At 42.2% G+C, this 27,068-nt stretch overlaps 1 protein-coding gene across 6 annotated transcripts in view; it reads left to right on the top strand.

Annotated features, from left to right (window-relative positions):
• KALRN (kalirin RhoGEF kinase) overlaps nt 1–27,068 on the top strand; it is a 427,958-nt gene that overhangs the window by 25,447 nt on the left and 375,443 nt on the right. For 2 of the 6 annotated variants that reach the window (XM_077935015.1, XM_077935020.1), the window contains exon 1: nt 2,270–2,404. The exons of the other annotated variants lie outside the window; for them this stretch is intronic. In XM_077935015.1, coding sequence (XP_077791141.1) covers nt 2,332–2,404 — 73 coding nt within the window. In that variant the 5' untranslated portion in view covers nt 2,270–2,331. Of the gene's footprint in view, nt 1–2,269; nt 2,405–27,068 lie in introns of those variants that run through there. 6 annotated transcript variants of the gene reach the window in all.

A 27,068-nucleotide genomic window follows, 5' to 3' on the forward strand; every position in this document is an offset into this window, starting at 1 on the left:
AGTCCCTTGCTCACCAGCAGCTTACATTCTCGATTTCAACAAATGGAGGAGGGAAGGGGGTAGTTTAGAGGGGGTATATCACCCCAGTCTTGTCTTTTGATCATGTCTTTACAATGGTTCTCCACAACAGCCAGTCAAGCTACCAACCACTGGTTGGATTCTCTTCTCCAGACAACAGTTTTCGAGATATGAAAGGTGTGTCCAATTCTACAGCCAGGGCAACTGTTACTAAATAGTACAAGGCAGTTTGGATACTGCTGCAAGAAGCAAATGTTTGATCCCATCTCACAACCTCCAAACCTTTCTGTGATGTCTGAATATTTTTGTGGGTATGGGTGGGTGTTATACTTCTGAAGCCATTGTAATAAATACTGGTAGACGCTCCAGCTGGGTACAAATACCTGACAACCCCTGAAGGTATCCAAGTGCTTTAGAAATCTAACAGTAGATTTTTTATAATGGCACACATTACTGACCTGAACGGAGCAAGATTAGCATAAAACAGAAAAACTAGAGTCTGTTATGATGTTATACTATCCAGTGTCACTCCGTCCTGCGTAAATACGTATGTATCTTTCCAACTAGTACTTATATGGAGTCTTTTGGGACAGAGCACTTATACTTCCAAGTGCTTCCATCATGTAATCCTGGCCTGGCTGAGCTACAGAGGCACCTTCCCCCACCCTCATAAAAATATTGATCTCCACTGTCTAAACGCATCATCTTGGGAGCCTTTAGGAGGCAGAAATTCACTCACTTGATATAGAAAGGGAAGGAAGTGAGTGGAAATGGGCAGAACAAGTGATGCAGAGTGTTGATGCCACAGGCAGCTCTTCTTATGAATTCTAAGCTGCAAAGCTGCTACCTTGGAAGTATCCTTTGGGGGGGGGGAGTGACTTGTTGGAAACATGGTATTTTCTCTCCCTTTCTCTTTCCACTTCCTCTCTCACACAAACCTTTGCGGGCATCTTTAGAAATGGAACTTCAGGTCCTATTCTGGAAACTGTCAAGCCCCCTAATTATTGTTTGGAAACCAACTGATACACCAGTCTGCAACAATTACCAAAGTGACGTCTGTGGAGCCGCTCTCCTGCCGCCTCCCTCCACCTCTCGCTCTCTGAAATTCAACAGGAGCCACTTCCCTGCCCTTTTCTTAGCTAGACACCCCCTCCCGTCGCTCTCCCTGGCTCCCCACCGTGGATTTCCTTGCACACCTGAACGTTGCCCAGCTCTTACACCCTCTTGTTTGCTTGTTACTCTTCCGGTTAAGTAGGAAAGGATTTTAATTGCTGCTTCTATAATGAGAGGGCAAGCGGAGGTGAATCATCAGAGGATGGAAAGGGTGGGGAGGGGGAGAGGAGCTTAGGTGGGCTAAAGAAAGAAAGAGAAAGAAAGGCAGGCAGGCAGGCAGCGATGACAGGGAAGGTGGCCCGAGCGAACTAAGGGGATTGAGGCGAGGGGAAGAGAGAGAGGAAGCCCCTTTGATCTTCGCCCAGGGCACTTCCCCTCTCCCTCAAGCGCACGCGACCCTCTCTTTCCCTTTACGCGGCTCGTCGCCTCCCAGCTTTTCCTGCCTCCTTTCAGGAAGTCCTGCCAAAGCTGCTTTGCAACAATGAGGATTAAAAAAAGAGATGGGGGTGTTGTCGTGCGGGGGGACGGGTGGGTGGTAGCGGTGGCGCCCGGGGGAAACTGAGCTGTCATCTCTGTGTATATCCCTACCTCGGGTGGGTGGGTTTTTGTTTGTTTAGCTGGGTGTGTGGGTGGGGGGAGAGTATCACGCGTGGAACAAATAGGAGAAGGGGGATCGCCGGCAAAAGCTGAGGAGGAGGAGGAGGAGGAGGTGGTGGTGGGTGGGGGAGAGAGAGAGAGAACGATCAGAGAGCAGGTCTGAACAATAGAGAGGAGAGGGGGCGGGCGCAGCGTGAGGCGCTACTGGTGTGTGCGTGTGTGTGTGTGTACACGCCTTTGGGGTAAGAAGAAGAGGCGGAGGAGGCGGGGACCCCCCCCCCCCCCGAGGACAGGCAGGAGTAGCCGAAGATCCCAGCAGACCCCCTGGCAGGGATGGGGCTCGCCCGGGCTGGCTGCTGCTGAAGGCTCCTCCATCCCTCCCCTCCCTGCTTTCTCTTCCCTACACGCCCTCCCTCCCCTCCCCCCCTCCTCCTGGCCTGTGTGTATGTGTGTGTGTCTCCTCTCTCTCTCGCCCCTCTCCTCTCCTCCTCCTCCTCCCCAACTCACTGGATGTTACCCAGCCGCCGGGATCGTTGCTGCTGCTGCCGCTGCCGTGCCTGCTGCTGCTGCTGAGCCCCCTGCTTCTCCTCCCCGAGCCCAGCCATGAACCCCGCCGAGGGGGCAGCGGAGGAAGGGGCAGTTCCCGATTCCGAGGTGGATGCCTTTTTCCGAACAGGTAAAGAGCAGAGGGGCGGCGGCGGCGGCTGGTTGGGGAGACAGGCTGGGCTGCCAGCGCCCCGGCGAGACCTGGAGGCGAGATTTGGTGATGTGTGTGGTGTGTTTATATCTCGGGTGATGGTTTACGTTGCGGAGCGTGTGATGTTGGATTCCCTTTGTTTTGAGGGAAGCAGGGGGAGGGTATTTTTTTGGGGGGGGAGGGCTCCCCTAAGGAAAGGGATCCCCAATTGATCCCCCCCTCGGATTCATTGCCTCGTTTTCCGCCCTACATTGTTCCCCCACACCAGTAATTATTGGACAAAATAAAAACCCACCACCACAAACCAAACCCACTTATCGTCTCCTCTGTACATCCCAACCCCCCCCTGCCCTCCCCCCGCCGCTCCTCTGGCACGACAGACAGACACTTTCGAGGGAGAAGCCGCCGTCTCCAGGCACAACGATGCTTTTTGTGCGCTGGGCTTTGGGTTGTTTCCACGGATCTGGAAGGGGGGAAGGGGGCAAACTGTTGGCTGTCAGTCCGTTGTACGAGGCAAAGCAGACTGATGTTTCGCTCTCCGTCCTGCTGGTTTCATCCCATATATATATGGGATGAAACCTATATATGTTGAGTTTCCTGGGCTTCATGGCTAGTGGTTCATCCGTATTATACAGCATATAACCCACAATGCTGCGTTTCGCTTTTCGCACAGGAACGGGGCGATCTTCGATCACTTTTGGGAAACCTGAGAGCAGGCTTGGTTGCAACCCATCCACTACACGCACACACCCCTCCAGATCTCCCGCTGTACTTCAGGCTCTTTAAAGCATCACGAAATCTTCCCCAACCTACAGCCTTAAGTCGAAGGAGAGGCTGAATGATGGTGTGTGCCTGTTGTGTAGACTAGGAGAGATGCTGGCTTCTTAAATGCGCCTTTTAAGCTTGGCTGGTGTACAGGTTGGGTCTGGCGATGGAGCCAGAGGCTTAGATATTAGCCATCTTTGAGCTGCTGCCTCAATCTGTAGTACCTCGCTGGATGAGTAAGGAGAGTGAGGATCGTGGGTGGGGAGGAGAGTATTCAGGGAGCATAATTAGTTATTGTGGAACCTATCTGACCCCCCTCTCCACCTCCCTATTCTGCAGGTAACAAATCTCTGCTTTTAGTCGAGATGGCATGTGTGAAATTGCACCAAGGTCCCTATTTTTGTTTGCACATCTTAGTGCTTTGTGTCTCCCTTTGATTATCCCTGATGAAATCTTTGCATAAACCCCCTCCTTGGCTCCAGGCTCCGCTTGTGCACTGTGTTAGCCAACCAACCGGTGTGTGTAGCTGTGGGTGTTTGCATTCATATGTGCGTGAAGACCTCGCTGGTGTGGATTTTGGGTTTTCAGCAAGGTATAGGCTTTTCTGCTGTGAACTTTCCAGGCCAAGTCTTTCAGTAGGTGATTTTAGAGGGCATGTCACGATGTAATTCAGTGTCCTGGGGATTGGTGTTTGCTCTCTGGTTTCCGGGGAGGGTACTAACATAACAGCAGAAGTTTGAATACAAGCAGCTGCGCCTACATCAGAAGAGAGCATGAGGGGGGAGGGGGGGTTGTGAAACTTGCATGTACACAGGAGAGCCCTATATGTTTGGTCTTAAATTCTGTTCTTAGCTCTGATGAAAGTTTAAGAAAAAAACCCCACCTCACAGTCCTCCAGTGTTTTCCAATTCCACTAGCAGAACTTCCATGGGGAGGGGGAGAATTACAGGCAACTTGGCAGAGCCTTAATTAAGGATAGTAAAGGATTAAATGCTCCCTTTAGATGGAGGCTTGACCCTTCCAGACTGAGGCTGTTTTTTACTCCTGCAACTACAGCTGCTTTGCTTTTCCAGCTGCCTCTCTCTCCTGCTTTGGTTCAGCCCTGATCATCAGTCACGCGGAGTGTTCCTCCAGCCACAGCAGAACAATCGCATCATCGCCCAAACTTTTCAAGAAGTTTATTCCTGCAGATCCATGACAGGCCCCCTGGCTGCCCTCCATGGAAGGCTGCACCCCATTTATGTGAATATGCTTTGATCTCAGAGGATAAGTATAATAAGGTCTGGCTGTGTGTATATCTCAGGAGCCACACAGTGCTGATGGATATTTGCCTGTTGATACCTTAAGAAGGCTACAAGCAAAGCAATTATAGATTTCTCATAGCCCTCTGGTGTGCAAGTGCCTTTGGGCTGTGCATGGTTTAATGGACGCTATTAAAACAATTTTCTCCAGCCCAGCCACCCCCCACTCCATGCCTTTATTTCTACAGACTGTTGGCTTTTCATTCAAAAGTTATTTCTGAGTGTGTGTTTAGGTAACTACTCAGTGACACTTCTTCTGCAAGAAATGCTACTAAAAATAATGTTCTGATCAGATGTTTCCTTTTCTGACTGCTCTGCCAGAAATTCTATACCAAAATAATCTTGATTATAATCCTGTTTAGGTGCCCCATGGATTTCCTGGAAGGTTTCTTGGCATTCATATCCATTGATGTTTGAGAAGCTTCTCCTTCCATTGCACTTTTGTACATGCTCTGATTTAGTTTCACACAAGAATTTGTTATTAATTCATAGATGCAAAAAAGTATCATTTGTTTGTAATGATAAGTTAACAGGCAGACTTTTAAATTAATACAAAGGATTATGAACAACAGCAAGTGAGTGTGAAAGACAGATCTAGGCATTTGGCTGTGGGCCCAAGCATGGCAAAATCAAATCTCTTCTTATTGGAAAAAAACTCCATTTATCTAGGGAGACTTCTTGTTCTGTTGGCTCTTTGCTTTGTGTATGCTTGTGTTCTGAGTGCTTAGAGTTGCCGTTCTCAGTGTTAATAGATACCAGAAAATGGAAGGGGGAGGAGATGCTAGCAGTCAACATAGTATTCAAGGAAGTAACTCTAGTACAGAGAGCATTCATAAACAACCAAATGCTGTGTTTTAATCCAGAAACAATAACCTCTGCACTGAAAATTTCCACTGGTGCAATTAGAAAGGACTGTGGGTCATTGCTCTATAGCACCATAGTTAGTTTTAAAGTCTTTCCCTGAAGTCTTAGTTATAGTTTGCCAACTCTTTCATGATCAGGGACCACCTTGTTCTCCAGATAGTGCTCTGAGGGATGGAAGGATATGTTGCTCTTGGAGATGCACAAGCATCCTACTCCTCCCCCAAAATGCACTTTTGTAAGTGCTCATATCAGATGCTTGCAAAGGTCCAAGGATGCCCATGAACTGCCCACCACAAGCTCTTCCTCCCCCTTCCTCTGCTCCAAGCTGCAGAAACTTAACTTTGAGCTGGGAGAAAGCTGAAGTGGCAGGTAGTCCCAAGCCCCAGCAGAACATCTTTTCCTGCTGGGAATCTTAGTTTTGTAGTCCAAGTCACTGGGGTGTGTGTGTGTGTGTGTGTGTGTGTGTGTGTGTGTGTTTTATTGGGCCTTTGAAGTGCTTGCCACAGCATCTTCTGCCACTTTTTACCTGTTCCGAAGAAAAGTTTATGGGGTAAGGAAAGTGAGAGGTGGCAGCAGCTTGCAGGCTCAAAGCAAGCACAGATTTGCTGGTCTTACTTAAAGAAGGCTTCTAACAGAAAGTTTCCCATTGGTGAAAGTGGACCGAGGAAAGTTTTCCTTCATCTCTCATAATAACAGAACCCAGCCACCCAGTAAAACTGAATGGTGGAAAATTCAGGACAGGCACGAAGGAACTTTTCCACACAACACATGGTTCACATAGCAATGTGGAGTTTGCTACCACAAGATGTAGTAATGGCCAAGAACTTGGACAGCTTTAAAGTCGGATTAGACAGTCATGCAGGATCAGGCTATAATTGGCTAATAGTCATGATGGCTGTCTATAGCCTCTGGTATCAGAAGCAGTGCCTAAGAATACCAGTGTACAAGTGGGAGTGGGAGTGCTGTTGTGGACTTCCTGTAGACATCTGGTTGGCAACAGAGATAATGATGCTGGACTTGATGGGCCTTTGGTCTGATCCACCAGTCTTCTTTTTATGCTCTTAATTTATGGAGCACATGCACTCTGGCACAGTAAAAATTCAAACAAGTATGTACATTGACATATGTGAAATACAGAATTAGGGACATAACAGGAATATATTTAATTTGCACAATTTGAAAACCCGATTCTTTTCCTTCTGAGTGAAACTCTGGAAAGAAGGAAACTTTCCCCCCCTTACAAGTGAAACATTTTATCAGACCCTTGATTAAAGTTTGGGAGAGACCAGATAAAATTACTTTTGGGGTCACATCTGGCACTATCTCTGCTAGCTGGCCATTCCATAGGGGATGATGAAAAGACCAAGAAGGTGTAGCAACAAGCAGCTTCCTTGTATCTCCTCAATGAGCCCATCTGAAGTACATTTTGTTGTTGCAGATTAAGCCACTAACCAATTCTTTCAGTACAGAGTTGCCATTCTGGTCCAGGATATATTCTCACCATAATTTATAGCCTGCTACCAGATTAAATCCTGGGGAGGCCCCATGGCAGTCGAAATCTCTCTCCACCCTTGCAAACGTATCTCCTGATAAGTTTTTTTATTTTACCAGCCAACAATTTTAATAAACCAAGAGGTAGTGCTCCTAAAAGGCATGGGGCTCATAGGCTGGTGCCTGCTCTGCCTTTTTGGTAATGTGGCTCTGTTACTCATTCCACATAGTCACAAATAGAGCACTCTGAAATTCTACATAAATGTAACATTCTCCACGGCCAGTAATATTGAAAGTCACAGATATATCTAGAAGAATCAACAGGATTGCGATCTCCTCCCTCTCTCTTTTCTGATCCTGGTCATCCACCACCAGGGTGACCAAGGCAGTTTCTATCCCATAGCTAGGCCATAAACTGGACTGAAATGGATCCAGGTATTGAGTATTACCTATAATTCCATCTTTTCCAGCACCTTATTTTAAAAAGTGGTGCATTGTATACTGGGAAATAATGGCTCACATGAGCTGGACCTAAATTTTTAAGAGAATTAGAACCACCACTTCTTTCAAGAGAGGAGGACCTTACTTTCTCTCAAGAAAACATGAACCACACCTAAGAATCAAGTTGATTGCTTTATGAGAGAAGTGTAAGGATCTAAAGAACATGTGAGAGCTCTCAAGCCTCCAAGCAATTTGTCCCTCAATCTAGAAAAGCTAAGAAGTATCCATCACAAGCTGACCGGATGGTGTTCTAGCTACATTAATTTCTGACTCAAACAACTGTAAAGTTCCATCGCTGTCACCTGACCCTTTTAACTGGAGATTCAAGGATTCAATCTGGGACTTTGAACCTGTATGCAAAGCATGTGCTTTGCTACTGAATGCCGATAGGCCCTTCCTAGCGACTTTCCAAGGTCCCTGGCAGAGGCCTTTTCCATACTGATCCTTTTGTCTAAACTGGAAATGCCAAGGAGCTTGTAGATGATGATGATGATGATAATATGCAAGGCACATGCTCTATGAGATACAGCTACTACCCATTAACTTTCCATTAGGCTTCCATAATGACTGTGTCACTCTTAAAAAAATAAATAAGTAGTTTATCTGCCTTCTGATTTGCCAGTCTGAGAGTCACATTCACCCTGCATTCTCCCCTGTTGGCCTTAGCTAGAAACTCACCTGCAGGAGCTGCTGTTTAGTGTTGTTCTGGGTTCCCACTGTGCAGTACTAGGAGGGCCCTCAAGAGCCCTGTTATCCAGCTCTACCTGGCAGTAGGGTGATATCTTATGTATGGCAAAAAAAGAGAGAAAATGAATAATAAAAAGAGGACTGAAGCAGCACAGATTTCTGTAAAATTGAAATGCCCAAAATTCAGGGTTTCACAAAGTTGGGTATCCAGCTGTTTTTGGACTACAGTTCCCATCACCCCGACCACTGGTCCTTCTAACTAGGGATGATGGAAATTGTAGTCCAGCAACAGCTGAAGACCCAAGTTTGGGAAACCCTATGTCTAATTTAGACATACAAATTTGGAAATATCAGTTATACTTTCAGTAGAAATATAGTACATCTCGCCATAGAGGGGAAGCCTGTGACCTGGTTGCCTGCTCAGTCTTGACCGTCAACTTCAGCATCCTGTTCCCCTCAATGACCAACCAGATGCCCATGGGAAGCCCATAAGCAGGACTTGAGTGCAATAGGCCTTTCCCACTGTTGTTCTACAACAACTGGTATTCAGAAGTAAGGTACCTTTGCTTCTGGAAGTAGTATATAAGCATAATGATTAGTAGCTATTGATAGCCTTATCCCCCATGAAACTTAACAGCATGTGGCCCCATGTTCCACCAGTTGCTGACCACTTAAAATTATATTTTTGCATGTGTTTAATTCTGCTGTTTATTCACAAGACATAGGAGAATTGAAGCTTGGGTATATAAGGATATATTAATCACACTCTTTTTATGTGAGTTTTAGGTTTTCCAGTTGTTTTGGCTGTTCCCTAGGCGTCTTGAATTAATAGGGGTTGCATATAGTTTCCCATTTGTGAAACAGAATATAAATTACTTTGTTGACTGTACCAAAAAGGAAGTTGTGTGTATACATTAAAAAAAGGAGGGTGGCCTTTCTAGCAATACTTTTTACTACAATAAAAGATCTGTGGGGAAATATATTTTTTCCGTGTATTTCAAGAATTCCTTAACAACTTGGTGAAAACAGACAAAGGAATCCTTTGTCTAAATTAAATATTTATAAAGGAGAAGTGACAGAACAATACAATGCAAATTCCCAAATGCCAGGAAAGAGCAATTATTAGTTCTATCCATACAGAGTGGGGGGAGGGTATTGATTTCTAAAATTACTATTCTATTGTGTAGCTTGAACATTGGTTATATTTAATATGGTAGGATATGTTATCTGTTCCTGATATCCTTCTACTTTTTTTAAAAAAAGGCAATGAATTATTCTGTCTCTGTGGCTCCCTCTCTCCTTTCCATCTACTTGTGTGTCAGACTTTTGTTATTGCTCATTTGTGCACAAGTGACTGGCAGTTCTATCACTAAACAAGTTAAAAATGAATGATTGGCAGTGGACAAGCTGTTTGATCAATAGAGGCTCTTGAAATTATGTCTGCAAAGGAGTTCCTTGAGGCTGAGGAACTATACGGCTCTTAATAGGACATAGACATTGAATCAATCTGTTTGTCTCCGTTGGTAGACAATGCTTTTCATGATGTCTTTACTTTCTTGCTTTCAGACTTCATAAATGGTCAACCTCCATGATGCGCATAAATCAATGAGGCTGAGATGCAGAGTAGATTGTCATAATTTGCCAAGGAATCCCAATGTCGACTTTAACATTGTGGCAGTTTTGTCCTACCAGATTACTAGTCAGGAGCAGATACTGCCTGTTGTAGCTGGAAAAAAAATGATGGTTGTTTGTTGTCATCTGGGTATATAGCTAACATACATTAATTCAAGGTGAATCATAGAATTGTACAGTTGGAAGTGACCCCAAAGGTCATTTAGTCTGACCCCCTGCAATACAGGAATCTCAACTAAAGCATCCATGACAGATGGCCACCCAACCTCTGCTTAAAAACCTCCAAGGAAGGAAAGTCCACCAGCTCTCATGGAAGTCTGTTCCACTGTCAAGCAGCTCTTACTGTCGGAAAGTTATTCCTGATGTTTAGGTCAGGGGATGGTATTCTTCTTTGTCAGCATTACATTGGAAGGTGGTTGAATGCTATCACTGAGGATGAATGTGGGTAATAATTTACAAAAAAAGGGGGGATTAGATATGAAACCTGCTAGTGCCCCCCTTTTACTAGGTGACTGAGCATGGTCAATGAATATGCATACCAATGATAATGGGATCTTGTAGAAGAACCTCTCACCATCAATATATGTTAAATTGTAGATTGTCTACTGACAAGACCATGTGCATACAGCAGTATTAACAACAACAGCAATAACATAATTTATTACCATCCCTGAAGGTGATGGAGTGGGTCACAATTTAAAATACATTAAAAACAGTATAAAACAAACTACAATCACTAGAATAGGGTGAATCCTAAAAATGCACATCTCAAATCAAATTCGTCAAGAACATAATAGCTACCACTAGCTGTTTCTGACCATGGAGGGATATAGGAACACATTTTAAAGTGTAAGTTTGGTTTTCAGTGGAGAAATGGTTGCACACCTTTCAAGAGAGAGGAAAATTTGGGACAGGTGTGTGGGGCCTCTTGCAAGCACCTAGGAGCCATAATGAAGTATTTTGTTGCTTCAGCTGCTATGACTTATAGTTCCAATGAAGTTTCAGTATAGATACAGAACTGCAATTTTACCAAAGTACTATGACACATGCTTGTACAGTAACCATTGGTATTTATGAACATATGAAAGGAAAATACTTTTGGAGGGCTAGGGTTTATTAACCCAATTTTCCCTGTAATTTATTACTTGAAACATCAGCACGGCTGAGGGCCAAATGAGAAGCATTTGTGCCCATATTTTATTTGGATGAAGGTCCTGCATTCAATACTATGGTGAATAAACAATTCTTGTTCTGTAGTATGGGGCAGACCAGTATGAAACCTCATGGAATTCAGTGTTTTACTAGAGAGTGGTCTTGAAAGTGGAACATTCCAAAAAACCTCTTCAGCAACGGAAAGAAAGTGAGCAAACAGATCAAACTAAAATGTTATGTTTTATTAAATGTAACTATAAAATGTAATGATGGAACTGTGTTTTTCTAGTCACCTCCATGCCAGGATTCATAGAGGGTGCTATCCAGCCTCCTGTCAGTTTCAGGCTGGAATCCTTTGTGTGCTTACCTGAGAGTTGTTGGCATTCCTCTGTCCTGAGAGACAATGGCGTGTGCCTCTGGGGGCAAAGTCAAACTGCTGGAGAATCACAGCGTCTGCTGTGGCTGCAGAGACCAGTAAATCATAACTGCTGCCTCCTGTGTTGTTATTGCTGTGTTAGCAGCACTGGTGACCTCTCTGGGGTGCAAGCCTGGGCAGTGTGTATGGAGATCCTGAGCTACCCAGACAACTATACTCCCCTCTCAGCCCTGCTGATGTGGTCCAAAGGAAAGCAGCAGCATTTGACACCAGCTTGGCTGCAGGAGTTGTCTGAGTTACCTGAGAGTAAGCCGCATTGAACTCTGTGGAACTTACTTCTGTGTAGCTATGTAAAGGCTCATGGTGCTGGCCATTCATTTACCCCCTCTTACTGGAGAAAATGAGCTATTGAAGTTGGACTCTGCAAGCACAGTAATTGAGGCAAGAGCTCAGGGATGGCTTCCTAAACATTTCCCAGAAAAGACTCGTGCCCTGTGGCAGGGAAACCTTCATTCAAGTACCATCTGCAGTTTCAAACATTAGGTGGATAGATTTGCTCTCCAGTTCTACCTGTGGAATATGTCTATTGGCAGAGATATTCCTATTCAGTCAAGGTAGCTTTGATCCTAACTTGGCTCAAATGTGGCAACATCAGGCATGTAGAGATCTACTCCTTTTATCTCTGCATCTGACACTTGCAGATAAGAAGTTGCCTGTAATACAAAAACTGAAAATCTCTTTCTGCAGTTTTTGTGCAACTTTTTCTTTTATTTCAGCCGTGGAATAAAGCTGCTGTAATTAGGCATACTGTGCTTTTTTACTCTCATCATGCTTGGCTGAGGATAATGAGAGAAAATTATCTTTAATAATAGCAATTGGTGAGTTGGAGTGCTGTGGTCATTTATATTGCAGAAACAGTCTTTGGTGGGCATGTGTATGGAGGGAAGAGACGTAGGCTTTGCCTCAAAGTGTGAATCAAACAATATTCCTGTAACATGAATATCAGTAGGATGTGGATAGAGTTCCTAACTGGCCCAACTGCTGTGTTTTAAACAGCAGCCTAACAGAGAGATTCATCATGAGAAAACGTCCATGTTTTCTCCCTCCATGTCAGTAAAATATTCACATGTTTAATTTTACATATCAAGATGTGGGGCAGGGAGTTTCAGGATCAGTACTCGAGGTGCAGTCCACCTGAAATCCAGAATAATGTGATATATTTCTGCTACTATTCCATGCTTTCCGGAAAATGCCAGGTAAGGCTTTCCAGGAATGTTCTGGTCATATGCCGTGCTGGCACAATGGAGATCGTGGACTCCATATCTAGGATTAGAATCCCCATGCTCACATTGCCATTTGGATGTTCTTAATTAGATGACTCTTCAAGCTTTTATTTTATTTTGAAGTCTCTCTGTCTACATTATTAGCTCCTGCACATCTAGCTAGCATGAGAAAGTGAAAGGAAGTATCATCACATAGCAAGTGAATGACCAAGTTGAAAGTTCTCTGTGGTGGTTCGCAGGAAGGTCAGATAAACTTAGCATGCAATGACAGGAGGATTGCCAAACACATGGCAATCAACAACACATGGTTAGTGGTGGGCTGGCATTGATTTGCAGTTTCATAAGTTATGCAGGCGCACTGTGTAGCTTGTATGTCTTTAGTCAGGAATGGTATGGTCCTGGATAAACCAGCACTAATAATAATTGTGATGCAGTGAGATGTGAAATCTATGATTGCATCCAGGGGCAGTGCAGATTACACAAACTGTTTGCACACAGTTGTGCCCATCTGATGCCAGTCTTGCAGTGCAGCACTAATCAAACAGCTGCATCTGTTGTCTAATGGACCCATGGCTTTCCATGGCTTTGTGCTAGTGCAACAAAAGTCTACCCTGAGCTATCCTGCTAAGAAGTAGTATGTCAGAAAATGCTGTGTTCCTTTATGAATTAAAAAAAGATTATATACTTGAATACACACACACACACACACACACACACACACACACTTGCCCTGTAGGAGAATGGCTCAGGCCTAGTGTGATGCTACTCCTTGTATATTCCAGATATAATACCTTGAATTAAAAACTAAATAGTAAAGAGATCCCTGTGGAATCCCCAAATGTGCAAGAGAAAGGAATCTGACCTGATGTGGTTTAGCTGCTGAAAATAGAATATGCACTGTTAAATATGACTTGGTGATATTCTATGGAGTTGTTGGCACAGATCCTGAGTCCTAGAGTGTCCTGTGGCACTCCTGCTGTTATAATCAGAATTGGCAGCCTACATGCGGACAGCAGCATCGACAGAGAACAATGGTGCCTGATTCTTATTTGTCAGCTTGGACAAAGGGCCTGCTGATGGGTTATGGTGGAAGGGAGAGCATTTCCTTTGTATGATGATACCAGCATGGCAGATGGCTAATTGGACATGATAAACCACTGGGGCAACTAAAAAATGGGATGAGGGGAGGGTGAAAAATGGAGGTCTGTGGGGATTATCAACTCCTGCTCTGACATGTTAAAGAAAAGGAGGAAATTCTCGGTCAAAAGCAGTTGACATTAACTTTTTGTTGGGGGGGGGCTGTATTGTTGTCGCTTGACCATATGTCATCCAGAAAAGGATGGGGAATTGCCTATTGAACTCCTTACTCAGCCTAGCTAATGTGAAAGCGTATTTCATTAGCTGCAAGCAAATCATATTACTGGATGAAAAGGTAAGGAAAGAACATTGTCCCCAGAGATGCCAGTTCAGCTCTTAGTAAAATTAGCAGATCACAGTCTTGTCAGAGAAACGTTCAAGTGTTGCACCAAAGAGGACCTAGATGGGGTAGGGGCGGGGGAAAGGACATTGTTGTGCTGGCAATTTCAGTAAAAATAGGGGTGAAATCTCTGCCAAAGTCTGAACATTTGATCTGGGTGCAAAAACAAAATAAAAGCATTGATAAAATCAAGGAAGAATTTATATGACCAGCCAGTGTATCTATATATTTCTCACTCATTAAGTTTAGGTTATCAAACCAGGTTTTCAGAGCAGGCCTTAAACTGCCAGGCCTATTTGCTGTGCTAATGATTAATTTATTTGAAATTATGAACTGTCAGGGTTAATCTTGAATTTGTTAAATCTAAGTCATACAGAAATTAATGTTGCTAGGTTCTTGAAGCTGAGAGGAAGACTAATATATTCAGAGGAATCCTCCCTGTCTCAATTATGAGATGATCTTCTTGATTTCCATGTTGGCAGTAAAGAAGCACTGTAATATAATGTGAAAGCAATTACATCTATTCCTTGTATTAAACAAGTGTATGGACCCTCTGTTGCAGGGGATGAAGTTTGCAGTGTCAGTTGTGTGACTGTAGCTGAGATAATGGCACGGATCAACTTGTGACTGTAGTTGGGTTTCTTGGGTGGTGTAACAGCAGGGACAGATGGGGAGCAGGGCTTAAGGGTCACTAACATACAGTAAACCTGTGGCTCAGACAAGAACTGGAAGGGGTGGGAGGCTGGGAATTATTTATTTGCTATTGGTTCAGGAGGAAGCAATGACCAGGATAGTATGGTGTGTCCAGAAAGTAGCTAAGGAATAGTGCATTCTGTGGGTGTTTCCCTCCCACGATTGCAAAACTGAGAAAATGTTGCATTGTCAAGGGGAGTGAGTAAATTTGCTTTGTTCAAGACTACAAAGTCTTAACCGCGAACCATCTGCAGGTGAAAAGATGGCAAAAAGTCTGCAATGTACCAATCAACCAGTGAATTTCGATAAAGGGTCTACTGAGCTTTACCTACTGTTAGCTTCCATATAGATAGAAGGAATAAGAACAAAAGTGGTGAAGTAGGCCTGTCTGAGCCACAAGCAGCCCACACCAGTCATGTAATGTTCTGATATGTGCTTGCCATGCCCTTTTGCAGTCCCAGCAAGAAAACAAAATCCCCAAGAGATTCTCTGGTGGGCTACATTGTACATACTTGATGAACTGCATTCAGCTGGCGAGTTACAAATTGTGTGGATCCAATCTAAGCTATTTCTCAAATTCATACCTTTCAGTGAGTCGGAGGGGGAAACAGACCTGCTTGAAAGGTCCGCATTCTCCTAGATAACCAACATTTAGAAACATACAATTTCAATGAATACTAGACAGGATACATTTACCCACCTACTCAGTCTGCAGTCATATATGCATCTACTCAGAAGTAAGTTCTGGTGAGTTCAATAGGACTTATTCTCAGGTGAGTATAGATAGGACTGCAATGTTAGAAACTTATGGAGCTGATGGGAGTTGCAGTCTAGCAATATCTGGAGGGCTACAGGTCCCCAACCCCTGTGCTAGAGGCTTTTCTGGTAAAGACATGAATTTTGAAGAATGGCAATGATAGTGGCTCTCCCATACAAAAAGTTTTAACACAGCATCCCCCATCCTGGAACCCTTCAGATGTTTTGGGCTATGGTTCCCATCAGCCCCAACCAGCATAGCCATTGGTGTCGGAAGCTGCCGCCCAACAACATCTGGAGGGCACCAGGTTGGGGAAGGCTTCTGTAGGGTAAGATGGGGACCGAATATTAGGGATTGTGATTTTCCAAGGTTGAGAATATAGGAGTGTATGCATATGGTAGAGAGGAACTGGGAGCTAAGACAACTGAGGAGATTGTACTATGCTTAATATATGTTCTGATTGTAGTCATGGCCTCCTATTCAGAGGGATATATCATAAAACAGCTGGCCCTTTTGGAAATATCTACTGTTGCCTTCATGGCAATTTAAATTGCTTGCTTCATCTTTGAAAAGTGGAGCAGGGAGCTCAGAGAACGCTGCTAATAGACTCCATCTGAAGCATTTGGATAAATTCAATCCGAAGGAGCAAGTCAAGCCTAACGGGTGTGAAGTAATGATCTCGTGAGCTTTGAAAGCCTGGACTGACAGCATTTCTACTGGGAAGCAAGGCTGAGCAACCAATTGCAGAAGCCTATTTGGGTGTACTTTGCCTCATTCTCCAGATTTTTCTTTTGAACTTTTAAGAGAGAGGGAGTGTCTGCTGTAATTTTATTTTTTAGGGGAGCAGCTGCTTTAGGTACTTCAAAAAGCTGATGCTAGAAATAAAGAAGCAGCACGAATGGATGAGTTATTTTATATCTCTGTGTTGCCCTTTAAACAATAAAGCCAGTGTTACTGATATAATCCAATCATCCTTTTGTACACACTAGAGTCTGGTTTTTCCAAGTTTCTGATAGCTAAGGAAAACTCCCTCCCTGCCTCCAGAATTAAAATTGGAGACATATTCCAGTCTTGCAGCTGAAAAGGAGTATCTGCACGAGTCACTGATCTGGGGATGCCTCCTGATTGGGCAAAGGCCCTCAGCCAAGAGTAGTGACTTTATGCATACTACGTCAGAGCACCAGCTCAGTCTGCACACTATTGCTACTCAAGACAGCAGCCGTTTCCAGCCCTACCTGAAGGTGTCAGGGATTGATGTTGGGACTTTCTGCATGCAAAAACATATACTTTGCCTCTGGGCTGTGACTCTTCCCCTTTCACAGTAAGTGACTGTATATTAGGTCAGTCTGTCCATCTGTCTACACTGAATGTCACATGGAAGATGGAGCAAGCTTGTTTTCTCCAGCTCGGGAGGCTAGGACCTGAACCAATGGCTTCGAGTTACAAGGAAGGAGATTTCAACTAAACGTCAGAAAGAACTTTGTGACAGTAAGAGCTGTTGCCGCCTGGAACAGGCAACTTCATCTGAGAATGAGACATTGTACTACATCTCTGCAACAGGAGTTGCTCATTTTTTTATTTCTCATAGAAACATTTTAATACCTCCCTTTGGACCTAATGAGGACCACCATGACGTTTTACAATAAGAATTTAATACACTTGAAAGCAAAGCATTAAAACTTAAGAGTAAGATATTTTAAAAAACAAACATTGATGGCAAGCTTAAGATCCACTACAGGCCTGGTGAAATAACAACATCTTAAGCACTTCTTTAAAAACAACAGAGAAGGACCAAAATTTTGAATGACCCAGTCCCACTTGATCACAGTTACATAGTAGGATTTCCTTCTTCCAATGGGGATTAACTGGAAGACAGTAAGGCCAGAACTATGGTGTTGTGGGCAGGGCTGGTGTCAGGGGTAGGTATTGTCAGATCTCTGTCAAAGCCTACACACTTCAGCTACACACTTCCAGGTTTAAAGTGTTTAGGTTCCAAGTAGTTTGAAAACTAAGCTGTTCGAAAACTGAAGTACCACTGTACTGGGAAATGCTGGGAAATAACCAGGGATATTTTACATGTGTTCTACTTGTCAAGGTAACAAGCAACCTCCTCTGAGAATGAGTAATTGTTCTAAATCTGTGGTTTTCTTTTAGAAAAGTGGCGTCTAAAATAGTTTAAATAAGGTCAGCTGGGATCCTATAGGCTTCTCAAGTTACCTGAGCCACACTGCGCCAAATGCTGTAGATTCCGCATCTCAACTGATGGCAGTCTTGTCACTATATTGCTGCAAAATTCTGAATGGCGTTTACCTCCACTTGCATACTGCCTGAGTAAAGTGCCTGTTGCCAGTCTCATTCCATGCAATCATTCAGAGACATAAGGGCAGACTCGCCTGTGTGGGCAGGTGGGTACTTCGGGATCACAGCAGTCTTTATTTAATAGGTTATTTTTTTTTATGACATACAAACAGCTCTTTCCTAGTACAGTAGGGTCCAGTGCAGAGTTTGAGGCTGCTGGCTGTAGTCAGAAGTAAAAAGTAAGTCAAAACAAGAAACTCTGAAGGCATTTTGTAGCTTGGATGGAGTTGATTTTCAACCTCAGTGAAATCAAAAGTATGCTGATACATAGATCTGCAACACTTCTTTTGCTGGGAGACAAATAATAGTTTTAGACATCATGTTTCATTAGGCCTGCTATCAGGTCTGAAGTTCTAGAGCTTCAGCCTCTTTCTTGAGCTCTCCAGGCAAAGGAGTCAAATTTCACGAGCCAGACAGAAGGGAGCAAGCCATTAGGACCAATCCCTATATTTCCTCACTGTTCTGAAGAATGAGATAAGAGTGGCAAGCATGTACATAAAATGTGTTTCCCTCATTATCAAGGGGAAATAGCTTATACTTGTAATATTAATTATAGCAAAATCATTTTGGAAATATGCCAGTACCTCATTCAGTTAATTATACCTCTGGAAACCAGAAGGCATTTTCATCTACTCTTTCTGCAGAAAGTTGATTGAGCTATTGCCTAATGTTTTGATGTTCATGTTGGAAATCTGAGGTGAGATACCCATGTAGAGGAAGTTGCCCCCAGTTCCAGTCACCAGAAGCAGCTTAAGGTCCAAACTAGTTTAATGTTGCAGAAGATAAGGCTTCAGTAATACAGTTCTGGACGTAGATTCACAGCTTGTAGGCTTTGCAAATACATATAGAGATATATTTGACAGGAAGGATCCGGAATCGACGAGATCAAAGATTTACAGAAGATTGGGAGAAGTTTATTCAATATTTGCAAAAACTAAGTGATAACCAGATTACGTTTGTAAGTTTTAAAGAAGCTCTGTGATGTGAAAATGTAACAATAAGTAAAAATAATGAATTGAATCTAATAGTTTTAATAACAAGGGGTAGGAATGTGTTAAAAGTGATAAAATGAAGGAAGCTCAGACAAATTGAGGGAAGTCAAAAATGGAATTAAGATGTAATTAAGAAGCTCAAATGTACAATTTTGTTTTTTGTATTTGTAAACCAATAAAAATAATTTTTTTAAAAAAAGCAAATACATATAGAGATATATAAAGGTACAAAGTATTTCTGTTGCTCTAGCAATTCAACATGTTATACAGACTCCAACTCACACTTACGCACTGACCCTGGACAGACTGATGACTAATGAACTGACATGCCACTATCACTTATATATTCAGCACTGGGCTGATACCATAATATTTGGCTTGGCTGACTTTGTATCTGTTGGAGATAATAATAAGAATAAGAATAATAAGAATAATAAGGATAATAAGAATAATTTGTATACCACCCTTCTTCTGAATATTACAGGGTGGTTCACAACATAAAAATACAAAATGAGAACACAAAATACATAATGAAATAAAAAGAGAAACAAACCAATAATCCCCTACCCACAAACACATTTAAAATACCATTGAATATTAAATCAGCCAAAGACCTGGTTATAGTCAAACATTTTAGAGAAAACTTCATGGGGTGATTTGTGCTCATGAAGGAAGTTAACCCCTTCTCCATGTTCAGTTACTCCAACACATTTTCTTTAGTTCTGTTTGTGATATTGGCTTCCATTTGATGGCATATGTACCAGTATCAGGTGGTACCTTTGTAAGTACCAGGTGAGAGCATTCGTGGAGGCAGTGGTAGTGGCATCCCACTGTTATGCGTAAAGAGGGTATTGTGTTGTGCCATGAGCAGGAATGGGATTGTGTTACGAAAAATACTTGGCAAACGTTACCATCTCCTCAGTGCCCAATGGATGCCCTGCAGTGTGAGATTATGTATCAAAGAGATTATTGGGTTTATCTGCTGGCTGGTAAAGATTGTAGTCCAGCTATGTTTTAACAAGGAGACATGATTTGAGAGCATGTTATAAAAAAGTTTCTGTATGTATCTAACAGGCAGCTGTGTTAAAAGCTAGGATAATGATATCCTGTAGACTTCCAGACTGCAGTGCAAGTAATTCAGCCTCCCATGTCATTACTTTCTTTCTGGAAAGTGAAATATGGATGTCCCCTTTACAGCAGATCATACACAGCAGCCTGAAGCCTTTTTACACTTGAGAGAGAGAGAGAGAGAGAGAGAGAGAGAGAGAGAGAGAGAGAGAGCCAGCCAATTGCAGCTAATCTATTTTTTCCAAGTTATTTTGGGGAATTGGATTTTACGACCCGGTTTGAACTGGAAATAGACAGTGCAGGCATATTGGACGGGTGGTATTGTAGCTCTGAGTTGGCTGTGCCAGGTGGTGGAGGTTATATGATTCCAGATGCTTTCTTGGAAACATGCAGTGTTAAGCATGAACCTCCACCACCTGGCACGGTCTGAATAACATTCCAGCCAATATTAGGCACTGTGTCAGGCAATTTCCAACTTCATCCTGTTGTTCTTTAAGTACATTAATATTAGTGGTTTTCACGCAAAATGTTCTCTCTCTCTCTCTCTCTCTCTCTGTGTGTGTGTGTGTGTGTGTAAAGAATGAATATGAACATAAGAAGCTACATAATATTAAATCAGTCTGTTGGTCCTTCCAGCTTAGTACTGTTGCTTCCAGTATTTCAGGCATGGGTCTCTCCCACCCAGCCCTATCTAAAGATGCAAGGCAGATGCTCTACTGCTGAGCCACAGACCTAACCCCAAAACTTCAAAAGATCCTTTGCTGCCCCTCTGAAATAATTTCTATCATGAATTAAGAAGACCTATAGACACATATGATGTTTTGACTTTTATTTTTAAACTTTATTTCTCTTTTAAGCTTCCATAATGAGTAAGAGACTAAAAGGTGAAATACATTCACTTCTGTATTACGGGAGACTTAAGAATCAGCAGACCTTTCCCCAGTTTGCTTCAAAAATGATCATGGTCCCTTAAAGATCCCTTTAAGTGTTCACGAAACCTCAAAGGTAGTCAGAAAGAATGCTTGTGCAAAAGAAACCCTGATCATTCACCCATCTAGCAAAGTAAGGGGACGGGGAAGAGCATAAAATTCCTTACATTTGCTTGAGGACAGAGGAATCAAACTCACCCAGTTTCCCTCTCAGTTATTTTTTCCTTTGAGCAAGGGCGACAGGGTAGTAGCTGGTGTGGGGTGTGGGGTGCAAGCAGAATCAAGGGGGTGGGGCTGCTTTAGGTGGGCTGCACCCACCTTGCTTCTCCCGCTTACCACTTTTTGCAGAGACTACGAAGTGACTATCCATGTACTCATATAAGATTCAGGGTAGTTTTACACGATCGTGATCTGACATGGATTGGTTCCAGCATACAGAAAGCTAGATGAATCAAAGCCATGTCAATCATGTGTCTGGACGGAAATGGAGGAGTGGAGAGCATTCAAAATGCAAAGTTCCGGTACGAACTGGCATCACCTCTGTGCTGGAGGCTGGACAGTCTGAGCCGGATAATTACTCTTCTACATGTGACTTTTCAGCTCTATGGGAAAGGAAACTGGCTCCCTGATTTTAATGCACCACACGCAAGAAGAAATTACTGCCATCATAAATCTTTTACACCTGAACATTAGATCGAAGCATTAGAGACAAATGTGAAGCCAACAAATGTATTCAGGAATAAACCAGAGCCAAAAAGAGCGTGTTATTCTGCAAGCCCATGAAGACAAAAGGCTTTTTAGGTTTTGGGGCTGAGAGAAACATAGCAATGCACTAATTGCTAAGCACTGTTTATCTAAGTTAAATAGACACAGGGTTGTGCAGTTCCTTATGGCCAGTTCAGATGTTGATGACTGAGGGAATAGCCTGGGTATCATGAGGGGCAGCCCCATTGCAGATAAGAAATTCCATGTGATCTGCACAATTTGCCTCATACCTATAAGTGGAAGGAATGTAGAAATTGGGTGAAATATACATATATCCATACATATGAACAACAAGTGACTCTCTATGGATAGCTGTAGCTTCTAGTTGTGTACTCAGACAGGGCTAGTGCAAGACGTTGCACAAATATCCTTTTTTAAGGAAGGTGACCAGAGCTATACACTGTATTCCAAGTGTGTTTTCACCATAGAATTGTATAATGGCATTATGATATCGGCAGTTTTATTTTCAATTCCTTTCTTAATGATCTCTAGCATGGAATTTGTCTGCAGCTGCCGCACAAGATGGTATGCAGCCATTGTGCCTCCTCCTTCATTCCTCCGCTGGTCCGTTCATTTACCTCGCTCCCTCCTATCTGTTGGCGAGGGATGAAAGTAGGTAAAAGGGTCAAGGCAGCAGGAGAGGTAGGGCAGCTCCATCCTCACTTTAGAACTTTCCAGGGATGATCTCCAGGGCTACATATCTCTGATTTTTGCATATCTGAATTTTAAGTTCCAGTCTCAGTGGTGGGTTCTGAGACACATTTTATTCCAGAATTCTCTTACTTCTAATGCAGAAGTATTTATAACTGTGTGCGAGAAAGAGTGTCTGAGACAGCTGTATGCTGTCTGGCCTCTTAAGTTGATGACTCTAGGACTAAGTAGAAATTATTTTCCCTTATCAGTGTCAATTTCCAGATGCAGTCTGAATGCAAAAGCTTACATGTCTGGCCTTCACTGATTGAAGCAAAACAAAACCCAGCCTTTCACTTCTTGTTTCAGCTCCCTTGACACAGACGTGTAATGAACAGGCCTAGGAGCTACAGTATATTTTTCTGGGTCATCAGACACATTATATTATTGTTCTTTATGCACAGAACACGGTATCATTCATCCTTCCACACATAGTTTAAAATGGTTATTCCCTTTTTTCAAAAAAAGAATTTCTTTTAAGTAGAATGACTTTTAACACCTGATCAGGACATGTGTGAAATGCCATTGTGGTGTTGGATTCCACACATGTAATCAAAGAGCAAGATTGTGAAAGTGGTCGTGTGTGTGTGTGTGTGTGTGTGTGTGTGTGTGTGTTCTGAGCTCCATGTAATAAATGATTTGAAAATACGTATATTCCAGTAGTTCTTCATGGGAGGTCAAGTGACTTATCTGATTTTGATATCATTATTGGTACTGATTTTGCTGTGGTTTTTATCTTCTATCTGTGTGATGATTCTCAAAGACTGGGAATCTTTGATTTTCATTCAAGGTGAGTTAATATTTCCAATAAATAAATACCTAAATATTGTAAGGATGTCCCAACATCTTTCTATCTACAGCTGCTCCTCTCTCCATCTTGAGCAGGCTCTGGTAGTGGATCATTTTGACATTACAACCAAATGAGTCACACAGCCAATTCTGAAGTAGTCAGTGTATTCTTTTTTTTCAAAACTCAGCTTCCCCTCTTCCTTTTTATACATTGCAAAAAACAAAAACGAAGAAAATCCTACCCTAAAATATCTGGATGTCATTCAACATGAGCAGATATTCTAAAAATATAACTGGGTAGAACAAGCTTATAATGGAAAAAGAGAAGCAATCACCACAGAGCCATACCTGTGGTCAGCCTCCCAGCTAGCTAAACTTAGAAAATCATACTTGTCTGAGGAAAACAATAGATGATGAAATAGCAAACTATCTGTCATTTTAATTTATTTGTTTTAGAATGTGGCTTTTATAATTGAATTACAGCTTATTTAGCAATTGATGCCAGTTATTGCATTGTATAAGGAGTGGGTTTCTTACCACCGCTGTCACTAGAAGCGCTTCCTTCTCCAAAATCCAGCCTTGCTCTTGTCTCCAATTCAAACCATTCCAGAGAGTTTTCAGTGTTGTGTACAAGTCTGTGCATGGTACAGCTGTCATAATCTTGCTGTTTGAGCAGAAATTTATGGTGAAACAAGACAGATACGTGGGGTCTTGGGTTATGAAGCTGACAGATAGGCTGTCATGTCAGATAGCAGTTTGCCTGAGATAAAGCGGCGTTTTATTTTTGTATTTGCCAGAAGTGCAAAGTTCAGAGGTGAAATGTTTGAGGACTGAAATGACATCTGCAGGGCCTGATTCTGATACTACAGGGCCTAGAGCACACCTGACATCTGAGTACATTATCTTGGGTGGGGAATTACTAAAAAAAGCAAAGCGTTATATACTGACCTGTTTAATCTACCTGCTGGTACAATCCTGATCCCGAATTTTACTTCAGTGGAACGCTTTCTTATATCAGAGTACTGCGCAGCTTGTGTGTGAAAGTGTTGATTTAAGGTAAGAGATTGGTTTATTTTTGTGGGGACTGGCACAGCTAGATTATTTAGTAAAATTATCTTCGTTTGGACTGGGCTCTAGTCCACTAATGTTTAGGCTGCAGTTAATCTGTTAGACTGGAGCGTCACAAGAATTCTGTGAGTGTAGGTATGCTTGGGTTTGCCGTAAAAGACCAAACACATCAACCCATTTGAAGTCATATTTCTAGAATACACTGTCCTAATGATATATCAGATAAGGTGTCAAAATGGTCTGCTTTTATTCTATGGAGACCACTAGAATCTTGTCCATTGTATTCCTATGTGTGGATGTAAATGAACTTAAGTCCTGATTTGCAGCTGATAGTCTGACCACTTTAATGCAGTATCATAGAAAGTGTGGCTGATGCCAATTCCACAGCAACTATGGGCGATGCTTCATCTTTCAGGTGTGGGATTTTTACCAAGAATGCTTTTGTTTCAGTAATTCTATAAGCTTATGGCTTTGTTATTTAAGAACCAGTGTACCACTAGAAGCAGCTTCTTGCTATAATATTACTTTTGGTGGTTTGCTCACCTTTATTACAGGTGAGGTTTACAATACCACTGGCAATCATAATCTGGAAAATCAATGATGGATAGTGAGATTTGGAACTTCAGATGACTAACTCGAACCATTGCACAGATATACACATTACTTTAGCATAATTGGTATTATTTCTTTACTTCCATGTTTTGAGAAAAATGGGGTGTGTATGCCTCTTTAGGAATTTATAATTTATATAATCCATCATATCATTCTTCAGCTGCTATTACCAGTTTGTGTTCTTTTGCTAAGTTGGAACAGATTAACAAGTGTTGGAATGGAAAGACCATATAATTTTCATTGGAAGTGGCAGATAAGCCTTGTTAACTCTAATTTTATTATTTGCTTTATATTTCCATACTGTTGCATTATCAAGACCAGAGTTTCAGATGTGAAAGCAGAATTATGGCTGGCTGACTTTCCATTTAGAGTTTTTTTTTGGCTATTCTGGATCTGTAGTCAGAAAGTTCTACTTCTGCATAAAGTCAGTAAAATTGCAGAAATGTGTAACATCTGCATAAGTTAATTCTAACATTATGAAGTCTGAGGGGGTAAGAAATACATTTAAAGACTATTCTATTTTCTGATTATGAGCTTTTAACTGTATTTTAAATACTTGCTTTTTTATTGATTTTCTTGTATGCCGCATTGGAAGCAATTCTACCTTGTCACTTCTCAGCTTGCCCCATCCCCTGCTGGGAGAATGCCACTGTAACTGCTGTTCCCTTGCCCATGCTGCCCACCCCTGAGAGTACCAGAATCAAGTTGCATTATCCCACCCTGTTCCTTAGCTACCACAGATTAGGATATTCTGAGGAGTCTTGCTTGTGCCTACTCTTCAAGTGATAAAGTTCATAACTGAAACACAGTGTGGTCAACTGAGCATATTTCTCCTGTCTGGAGAATGCCTGGAGTTTGTTTTGGTCCGAATACATGCACCTTTATCATTAGAAACATTTAGTTTCTGATCCATCAAAGTGAAGCTAAGCTCTTCAGTTCCCATTGATTGCTTACCACTTCCAAGAGTGGGCTTTGGAGGCCGCCTGGGGTAAAGTGTTTTGTTCTGATCTTTGTGAAAGTTAATTTCCTCTTTAGATGATGTTTCCCATAGCGTTCTCAACCGTTTACTTTTATTTGTCTTTTAATTTTTCATCAGAGTTGTTGACAGACAAACACAGGTTTTGTTCAGCATCAGAGCCCTTTGATTTCTTTATTTCAATTTTTGCTCCACCATTGTGCCTCTTAAAGGCCTACCTACCAGAAAAGTTACAGAGCGCACTGCACCTCTGTGACTAAGTCCTAAAGGAGTTGCTAATATATTAATGTATGCTACCACCAGTTCATAAAAGAAATAGCTCAGTAAATACCACCCTTCATACCCACATGTTGAAGACCAGTTTCCTGGTTCAAAATTTTCTTCCATGTAAATGCTTTTAGATTCAGGCTGTCTTCCCCACATGCTGTGCAGCTTAGGGGCAGGAATGATTATGACATTATATATGAAAACAGCACACTTGAACTTTCTTACCAAATAAGGCTGTGGTAGCAAGACTGAAGTCAGTTTCCTCTGGCTATCTCATTCCTGGTTCTCATTAGCATTTGATTCAATAATCAGATGATAGAGGTATTGGCCCAGCTGAAGAACATGTAGCTCATTTAGTAGTACTAAAAAATACAATGAATGCCCATGCCAAAGGGCTGTAGTTACTTTGCACATTTTACTTATACTTTACATATTTTATGTGGCAAAACTTGCATATTCATTTCCTGTAAATGGTAAATTTTAATTCATGTTTGGTGGAAATATCAAACCTGGATGTGGAAGTCACCTTTGAGTACTAAGCTTTTACAGAAATGTGAAATGGTATTTGAAATAATATACAATGGAGTCCCCCTTTCCCAATTTCTGAGCATGTAACTCATATTGTCATCATTGCATTTATAAAATTGAACTCCAACTATAATGAGTCCTAAAGATGTATGTATTTTTATTTTAAATAAAAGCTTGGATTTCAACAATTTTAAAATGACTTTATATAGGTAAGACCTGCTGCAACAAAATCTTGCAGTGTTGACTGCTGCTGTTCAGGATTATAGCCACTCCATTCCATCTTCCCACTCAGTTTTCTATTCCCTACTCCTAATATTCAGTCACAATTTCTTAACTACTAAAGATACCCACTCCTGAGGGTTTTTGTCTAAAATATGTTGGTACTTCTGCACGAGTGTCTGCAAGGGTAGGCAAATGGGCACTTGCCCCACTGGAATTCTAAATGCATGGACCCCGCACTTTACTGGATGAAAAGTTGCTTGTTCTGAATGAATGATGCTGCTTCTGCAAATTTTGCAAGATTTGGAAACCCTAGAAATGCAGTGAAAATATAAGGCTTCTAGAGAGAGAAAGCAAAGAAGCAGATCTATTTCAAAAAGCAGAAGACATCTTGTGAGCCCCA

Source organism: Podarcis muralis, chromosome 1 (genome assembly GCF_964188315.1).
Source record: "Podarcis muralis chromosome 1, rPodMur119.hap1.1, whole genome shotgun sequence".
In the NCBI taxonomy this organism is placed as follows: Eukaryota; Metazoa; Chordata; class Lepidosauria; order Squamata; family Lacertidae; genus Podarcis; species Podarcis muralis.